Consider the following 9304-nt stretch of genomic DNA (forward strand, 5'->3'; position numbering starts at 1 on the left):
CATCTTCATTCAGGTGTGTCATCCCTGTGTGGAGTAGTGGAAGGACATTAATCAGCAGACAGCAGTCAAACACCATGCAAATGTACAAGATCATAATTATTATACACACTGCTCAAAAAAAACCAAAACACTTTGCCCAAAAAAAAATCATGTTGGATATTTATACTGATATGTACTGGATAACATGTTAGGAATAAAAGGAAAAATAATCAGCCTGCAGAGGGCTGAATTCAAAAACACCCTGGAAGTCAAAGTGAAAATGATGCAGCAGGCGAGTGGATATATGAAGGTGTGAAGTTTTATTTTTACTGTGCAAAAGATGGAAACGTGACAGTAAGGGCTAAGGCTAACATAAATGCTAGTAGCAAATAATCTCCATCCAACCAGCCAAAGCTTGATTTCCAGCAGTTAATCGAAGCAGTGCTGAGCAGACAGGCTTGTAGCACTGTAGCATACCTGTAACTGTTTCCACATGTAAACCGCTGTGAAGTGCTCTTACAGCTCATTTTCACCAACTTTGTTGGCTTTGTGTTAATACTTAATGCTTTCTTTATTAAAGAAGCTGACAATATGTCACACTGACAACACCCATGGTGTTCACACAATGACACAGCAAGTATAACTTGCTGTATCATCTATTTTATTTTAAACAGAGCTGCAATTTATAAAAGAAAAAGAAGAAAAGATTTGAAACAGAGGAGCTGCGCCCGATGTTTCACTGGATCAACTGAAGTTTTTTTAATACACATTTTCTTATACAGTCTATGATACACACAAAACGTTAGCTCATGGCAAGAGACTCTGCTAGTTGAAGACTTTTGTCAATTAATAATGCTCAGAACAATAAACCACAGAGAAAATGTCTGATTGACTGCATCTATATGAACACAAAGAGAACTCAGTGTGAATTACATGAACCTTGAAAAAAAGGGGAATAAGTACTATTAATGATTTCTTTGAATGAAAACAGATAAACAGATTTACATCCTTGAATCAGACTGCCCTTTCAGCCAATTCATTCACAATCGCACTACTCCATCTACACTTCCTCTCTCCCTCCATCCTTCCCTGTAGGCGTCTAATTGGATTAAATCCTTAGACAGGAATACAGCATGTGTTTGTACTTTCTTCACACTGGTCACCTGCAAGAAGAGCACTGAATCTGCAATCAAATCTAGTCACACTGCACAAGCACCAAGTAAATGTCCTGTTAAATATGTAAGATTGGAAATTTCAGAATGCTCTATGGGAATCATGCACGTCCACTGGCAGGTCAGCAGCTCGTTAGCCTCTAAACAAATTAAATCTTTCTTCTCTTTGGACGGCTGTCCAGGATGCTGCTGGCACGCTGATTCTCTTCCAGCTCTTTGATTCTCTGACGCAGAGCAAAAATCTCTTTGTTCTTTTCCTCCTGGAAAAACTGCAGCTTCTGAGAAAAACATAAAAGACATACAACACACTTCTGAAAACACAAAATCACTGCTGACCTATAAAACACTCCCTGTAAATACCAGCTTCTATTCTTCAGATTAATGCCAGGTAAACGAGTTTAGATGAAAAATCTAGTCTGCCATGTGCTTTGCACTGAGTGGCTGCTGAAGCTGATGGATATTTTCATTTCTGTTTATGATTTCATGCCTTTTGAAATTATTTTCTTATTCAATCATTTAAAGCCCAAAATGTAAGAAAACACATAACTGAAGGGTTTTTTCCCCCCTAATTAAATACATTTTGAAATCATAATAATGAAAATTTTGGTTAGCAATTTTCAACAAAACACACAAAACCCTGTCTGGGATTTATGAGATACCAAAAAATAACCCAAGCATTAGACATTTTTTTCTGTAATATAAAGTGAGCAACCAACTACCCCACTTGAAGGAAGGTTTTTGCTAAGTGGCTAAGTACACTCACTGACTAGTTTACTGAGTACATCTACTGGTTATTGCACATATCTAACGTGCCAAGCACATGGGAGCACCTCAGTGCATTTTAGCAATGTACGCACAGTCAAGATAACTTCCTTAAGTTCAAACCAAGCACCAGAATGACTCAGAAAGGTCATTTAAGTGAATTTGAATATTCGATGGTTATATCTAGTGTGCATTTTCTGTATTTAACCAAGGTATGCAGAAGCGCATCTCTGAATGTAGATGGAGGACGGTGACACAAGGTGACACCGCTGCCATCTAAGAACAGGAACCTGTGGCTACAGTTCACAGGGGCTCCCCAAAATTGAGCAATGGAAGATTGGAAAAATGCCTGGTGTGATGAGTATTGCTCATACCAAACTGGTATGAGCAAGGTATAAAGTGGACAGCTAGTGTTAACCTGAAGGAGGTGTCTGTGACAGTCAGCATCAAGATTAACTGTGGTGCATTTCATTTATAGCAATGAGCCTAAAGTTGCCATTTCACTTCTTGGAGTTTAATTTATGCTTCAAAAATGATCCATCTGACACTTTTGGGGTAAAGACATGCCCATGTTGAAAGCTGAGTGGTGAAATAAGACTAGAAAAGCAACGTATACAGGCAGTCAGCCTACCATTTAAGTGGGAAATTATGTCTGTTAAAGCATTACTAAGGCTGATAAAGCTGACACAGCATACCGGGAAGTAGCCTGATGACTTAAAACGTGTAGACTAACAAGATAAGATTTCTAGTTAAGACTTAATGGACTTTGCTCTACTCTCAGTTGTAGCTTCTATGAGAAGGATACATCAGTACATCAGTAACAGTTACACACATGGTGTTTACTCACCTGTGCTTTTGGAATACAGTAAATTACACCAAGACGCTCAGTTACAGACTGACAACAGTTCAAACAAGGGGGTGTAACAGGTTCTGTGTGGGCTGCTTACCCTTTTAAAGACACTCTGAGGAAGGCCGGGGCCATGTTGCTGCTGCTGCTGCTGCTGCTGTTGGCTCCACTGAGCTGAACTCTGAACTCTGGCTAACTTTGCACCAAACTGCCAAAAACACACAGAGCAAAACAATGAGCTTGAAACTGAAACTAGACACTCAAAACCAAAGCAGAGTTCATTCTGATTTCAAAGATTTAGACTCCTGCTCCTGCCTGTGTTCTTAATATTATTCATTAAAATCACACAAAATTTAAACCTGATTATTAAACATCATAAATATATTAAAAGCAATGACAGATATTTATGTAGATCTATGTTAATCAAATTAAGTTACAATTTCAATTATGTTATTTTACCTCCATCTGTAACTTCAGTAGCCCGTTCTGACTCTCCTTTTCCTGATGTTTTAGTCTCTTCTTCATGTCCTCTAGATCTAGATCCTTTTTCTCCAGCAGCTTCTTACATTCAGCATCTTTAGCCTCCACTGAATAAAACAAACCACAGGCAGATTTCTCTGATTTTGTCAGTAAAAAACTGAGGTAAGGAAACTTCAACAGATCTCTTGTTAGCTGTCCATGTTGTGCAATAGGACTCAGGGACCATAAATTATATAAATAATGTGTCAGTATTCCCCGAAACATTGTATAACATCACCACTCTCACTTATTCTGAGTCTTACAACCCCCTCATTCACTCAGTGGAGTGTGCTCCCATTATGCATATAAGAGCTCAAGGCTGTCAAATTGTGAGATAATTTGCTTGATGCTTTGTCTCACTCTGTCTACAACCATAAAAAGCAATCAATCAACAAAGCAAGTCCACGTGTTCACAAAAACATTTTTTAGAATCAACAAAACTAAAGATTTCCTGCAAATCTGAGCAAACTGTAAGTAGTTTGATGTCTTTAACAGTTTCTGCAGAGCTTCCTGATCAGAGTAGCAAGTATGTAGCTAAATAAGAGGGAGAAGCAAACCCTCTGCAGACTTTATTAAAGGTGCACTGAAATGTCTAAATGCACATCATAAAAAGATAAACTATGAAAGGATTTTAAAGCTGACAATGCTTTTTTTGTGTTGGTGTGTCTGCAGCCAATGTGATTTAGGTATCCCATTTATCAGACAGTGTTTGGAGCTCTTCCATCCTACCTGTACTCGTACATTTGTTGGAGCATGTCAGGGTGCAATGGGTTCATTGGAAATGAACCAGTGTCTCAGTGCACTGAGCACTCTGTGAGGCCTTACACTGACTAAAATACTCCCTGTGGGCATTCTCCGCCTCCCTGCCACACTGCTGTCTTAGATCCTCTAGCGCCCTCTTGTGTCTCCCTTCTTCTGCTCTCATTTCTCTGACCAGCCGCTGAACTTCAGCCTTTCCAACCTGATAACAACATACAAAGGCTGAAATTACTGCTGAGCAAAGTTTTAGCACAGGCTCCGACAGGCTCATACCCCTCAGATGTTTTCACTTCTAAAGATTTCCTCTCAACGTATAGAAACTGAGTTTGATCGACAGCTCTGTCACTTGTAGGCATATTTTTGTATTTAGATAACATTGACACACTTATCATGATTTATTATTATTACAATTAATCATTAAAGTTATAAATGTGGGTAAATCCAAGCATAGCTTCACTTGTTTCATTCTTGGCAAGAGAGTGCACTACGAAGCATGTGTGGCTTTCTTTGCCTCTAACAACAGCATCAATAAATGCTGTTGTTGAAGGCAAAGAAAACCCGTGGCTCCGAAGAGATGTAGAGAATATTTTAAAAGTTTTTGCAGCAAAATGAAACACTAGTGATCCAAATAATGCAGAAAGAAAACTCCTAATCTTGTACAATTTGATTATTATTATTATATTTTACCCCTCTGTGCACTCTCAGTGACAGCTTCACTTTACAGCTCTTAAACTTTAATCATGATATTTTTGACATCATAGGCTATGCATTAAGAAGTAATAAAGTAACTTATTTATTAAATATTATCTGTGACAAAATAGACTGATCAGTTCTCTAACCTGTCTGCTATTAGCTACAACAGCACAAGACTTTACTGCAAACCTGAAGCATTATGTTGCACTAAATGGGAAATTTCTTTACACTACTTGGCTCTAAGAAAAGTCATTATTAAAACACTTGTACAAAAGCAATGTTTAAATCTGAAACAAACCCAAAGCCTCGGTGAAAACACATTTATGTATTTTCAGCATCAGCTGCCGAACGCCCTATTGCAAATTTCTGGCACCCTGCTGGATGCAATTTGCATTGCTGTTCATGAAAAAAAAGAGAAATTGATTTATGACTTTTAGATAACATGGTGCAATCCCAACGGATACAACACCGCCGCAAACTTCTGCTTAGCCAAACACAACAGACTGACAGCCAAACATGTTAACATCATATTGTAACATCTATACTGGATATAATCCAGGAAAAAGCACCCTTCCTGCCTCAAGGTGTCTTGCATAGAGGCAGCATCAACTACATCCAACAGCAAGACTGAACAAAACTGCCACATTACATGATCAAAAAAACCAAAGGAGAAAGTAAAATGTGCAGGTATAATTCTGTGTTTCTCACTTGACCAACTCTAGGAAAAGCTTTGTATCATTTCTATGATAGATGTTCATTAGTTTAAGTTCCTTTACTCATCATAAACAGCTGAACAGGTGCTCAGTCCTGTATGCTGAGGTGCTCGGACGTCACTGATGTCAGTCTTCGTGTTTCTAGCACCACCAAATTTATATAAAGTATTGAAAGTACTGAGCCTAGACTGCGTATGAAACACATGAGCACCACCACATAAACAAGATAAAGAAAGATTCGACCCAACAAGACATGATCTGCTCTTGTTAAATTTGTATTTTCAAAACTGTGAAAAGAAAAATCAAACACAGAGAGCATATTGGTGGTAAGACCATCTGTGGCGAACAAAAAGTGTCAACTTACAATGGTCTTTAAACCAAACTCTGAACATAACCTGAAAACCTACTCTGGATATGTGTTCAGCATATGTTATTATGGAGATTTAACTAGGTAGAAACACTCTATGTACCTGATAAACCCTTTAGTTTTGCTTTGTAGCCTAAAAGTTTAGGTCTAAGGAGCCAGACTGATTACAGGAAACACCTGTTGCTTGCTCCTGCTTCTGTTCGTACCTCTGCTGTTCTCTCATTCTGCTGTTTCAGATCTGCCATGTCAATCTTGAGTCTCTCATTCTCCACTGAAACATGAAAAAGATGATATGGAGTCATTTCCAGTTGATTATCACCCTATCAAAAATATATAAAAATATAAAGGTTTTACATATCAAGACATAATAAAAATTATTTAGTCCTTATTTAGTGCACATCGCAGCAAATTTCCCCACAAATCAGACCATGTAATGCTCAGAGAAACTGCAAACAACCCAGATAAGCCTTATTTTCACATTTCAAATGTTAAAGTTCGTGACATACAATCAGAAAAAGACTGAATGAGTATGGCTTGTTTGGAAGGGTTACCGGAACAACCCACATGATTTCTGGACCACTCTTTTTGGACAGACAAGACCAAAGTGAAGATGTCTGGCCATGATGCGCAGTGCCACATTTGGAGAGAACTAAACACAGCATCTCAATACAAACACCTCATACCCACTTTAAGTACAGTGGTGGAGGGTTGATGGTTTGGGCTTCCTCTCCAGCATACAGGACCAAATGTGCAGCCATCTCTGCGACAGCTAAAGTTTATCCAAAACTGGATATTGAAACAAGGCAGTGATCCTAGAAGAAAACAATTACTTCAAGTTCTTGCTACTAAAGGTTGTTCTACAAACTGCACAGGATGCACTTAGTCTTTAACACAACGTTTCTGCATTCTGGTTTAGTTCTTAAATAAATAACAACACAATATAATATGTCATTAATATGTCACATGTATATAACTCGTTTTAAGACCTGCTAAGAACTATTATATTATTATGTCCTGATATGTAAAACTTTAGAGCTGACATAGGGTACTTTTTTTTTGCTGTATATATGTGTATGTGTGTTTGATATGTTATTAGAGATACCTCTGAGGTTGCACTGCTCCTGCAGAGTCTGCTGCAGTTTGTTCACTGTGAGAAGAAGGCTATCTTTTTCTGAAAGAGGCTCAGAAACAAAGCCTACTTTCATGCTCCAAATACATATATAAAACAGAAATGAATTTAATAATTTACAGAAAAAATCCCCAAATATTTAAAATGTTTTCCTTCTGTAAAGTGAATCGTTACCAAATCCGGCTTGTTATTAATATCGGCCAGATGGTATTTTTCTATGACATATGTGCAGTTACAATGCTGGATGCTGATATGAAATGTGGCTAAAATGTCAAATAATGAGATCAACAAGTTATAACATCTCACTTCATAAAGAGGATGAACCGAGGGCCTTCACCAAGGCCAGTATAAGCTGAATAACGATTATTTTTACGTATGAATCATACATCACTAATCCAGTAGGGCCCAATGAATGCAAAACCACCAGCAGAGGGAGATGTTATTAAACTGAATGATAGGTTTTGAGTTTTAACACTCACCCTCAATTAGGCTCTTCTCCTTTGTCTGGTAAAACTTCACCAGTCTATTAGCATCCTCCAACATGATCTCCAACATGCCGTTTCTGCCATTACCTTCAGTTATGTTCTGTTTAATAAAGGTAAAGGCCAGAGAAAATACTTTATTCCATAAAGACACATATATACACATATATAATAAAACACAAACAGTCTCAAGTTTATTATAAAGTAAAATCCACATTTATTACATATGTATAAAAGCCTTCCTGTAAAAGTTCATAGATAAACTCTTAGTCTAACAAAGAGGCAAAAAATAAAAAAAATGAGAAATATAGCGGATAGCAGATGAAGTTAGCCTATTAGCAAGTTAGCTGGCTAATAGGGCAATGTAAATTACTTTACCTGTTCTAGTTGACAAAACTCCTCCAGAAATTTCTCAAGATTAACGCAGTTTAACTTTGTCATATTTTAAGCCCGAGAGCAAGTCAGTATAGTATTTTCTTTATTATCTTCCTCATAAGTGATCTTAACATGACGCTAACAAAGACCCCAGCTCGTTTGGGCATACAGCTAGCTTACTAGCAGTGAAGCCGTTTCTCTGCAGTGTTAAGATGATTTAATATTTAGTTTTAAAAAAAAAATATTTGCAGTTTATATAAATTTCACATAAATTATTACCTTTAAGTGAAAAAAAACTGTATATGGTGACAGTTGTTACCATGTTATATTTTTTTTATTATTATAATTAAAAATAAATATATTATGACTTGTCCCCAATTTAGAATTTTGTTGATATTTTACAATTTTGACTTACTCAGAAGTAACCCAAAAATCAAGATACTTAGTAGGTTGTGGGTTTTTACCAATGGCTGTAGAGTCACTGGTTTTTACATAAATAACGCAGAAAAACAAAAGGCATTTTAGTTTATTAAGACACAAAGTCAAAATCAGATTTTTTATTTCATTTATTTGACAATATTTTTAGACTATTGCAATAACCATACAAATTAACACTGTTCATATACCTTCAGCTTTTACTTTGTATCAAATGCATATAAGCCAACCTGAAATAACAAAAACAAAAGAATCAATGCACTATAAACACAAATACTCACTGAGCAAAATAATTTCCGTTCATATCGTTTCGGCTTTAGCTCTCAAAACTTTTCACAGTTTTTAAGAACACAATATGTGATAATATTAAAATTAAACTAGCATCTTACATTGAGCTCCTGTTTATCCTGTCACACACAAATCATGCTTTATTATTCTTTTTTAGGAATCAATATGTTGACATACACTGAGCATTTTGAAAAGCACAGAACTGAATGCATTGAGTTTGCATTGAGGCAAAGTTGATCTGACAGATAAAAAAAATGTCATTCAAAAAAAAAAAAAAAAGCAAAAACAAGGTTATTTATTTGTTTCTTTTCAAATATTGTCTTTTCATATATACAATATGCACAAGGACATGGTGCCTTTAATATTAATACTGATTAAAATGTGAATCTGTAGCATAGAAGGTGTTGCTCGTTGTAAAAATATTGCAGGGAATTGTACACCTGCAATCCACTTTTGTCCTTGTTTGGCTTACAGCACCAAATGACAAAACATTAGCAAAGATTTTAACAAATAGGACCACCAGGGATGAAAGGAAATCAAAATTTTTACTAAATCTTATAAATGCAAATAAAATAAATAAATGTATACTGGATGGTGCACTTCATAAGCAATCAATATTTACTTTTGATTTTATTCAGGGGATATTCTGACTCCTAGTGGTCAAAAACTGGTTAATACGGCTTTAACAAAGGTCGTTAGTTAAGTTGTTGCAGAGCTGGTTTTCGACTGCAGCAGTTTTTGGCTCGAGCTTTCCCTTTTAATGCTTCCCTTTCCCACAATCAGA

General features: G+C 36.6%; 2 protein-coding genes across 3 annotated transcripts in view; both read right to left on the bottom strand.

The window, feature by feature from the left end:
* Window positions 1-840: 840 nt before the first annotated feature.
* LOC134632213 (coiled-coil domain-containing protein 152-like) lies at window positions 841-7863 on the bottom strand. Its single transcript, XM_063480865.1, has 8 exons — window positions 7801-7863; window positions 7420-7525; window positions 6914-6982; window positions 6018-6082; window positions 4105-4240; window positions 3220-3347; window positions 2861-2968; window positions 841-1429 (listed from the first exon to the last, which is right to left on the bottom strand). The coding sequence occupies exons 1-8, from the start codon at window positions 7861-7863 to the stop codon at window positions 1301-1303; spliced, it is 804 nt and encodes a 267-aa protein (XP_063336935.1). The 3' UTR covers window positions 841-1300.
* A 601-nt stretch (window positions 7864-8464) lies between these two features.
* LOC134632214 (growth hormone receptor-like) overlaps window positions 8465-9304 on the bottom strand; it is a 33927-nt gene continuing 33087 nt past the window's right edge. For both annotated transcript variants that reach the window (XM_063480866.1, XM_063480867.1), the window contains exon 9: window positions 8465-9304. This exon is cut by the window's right edge and continues 946 nt beyond it. The gene's annotated coding sequence lies outside the window, so the exon portion shown is untranslated.

Source organism: Pelmatolapia mariae, linkage group LG7, assembly GCF_036321145.2.
Source record: "Pelmatolapia mariae isolate MD_Pm_ZW linkage group LG7, Pm_UMD_F_2, whole genome shotgun sequence".
Lineage (NCBI taxonomy): Eukaryota > Metazoa > Chordata > Actinopteri > Cichliformes > Cichlidae > Pelmatolapia > Pelmatolapia mariae.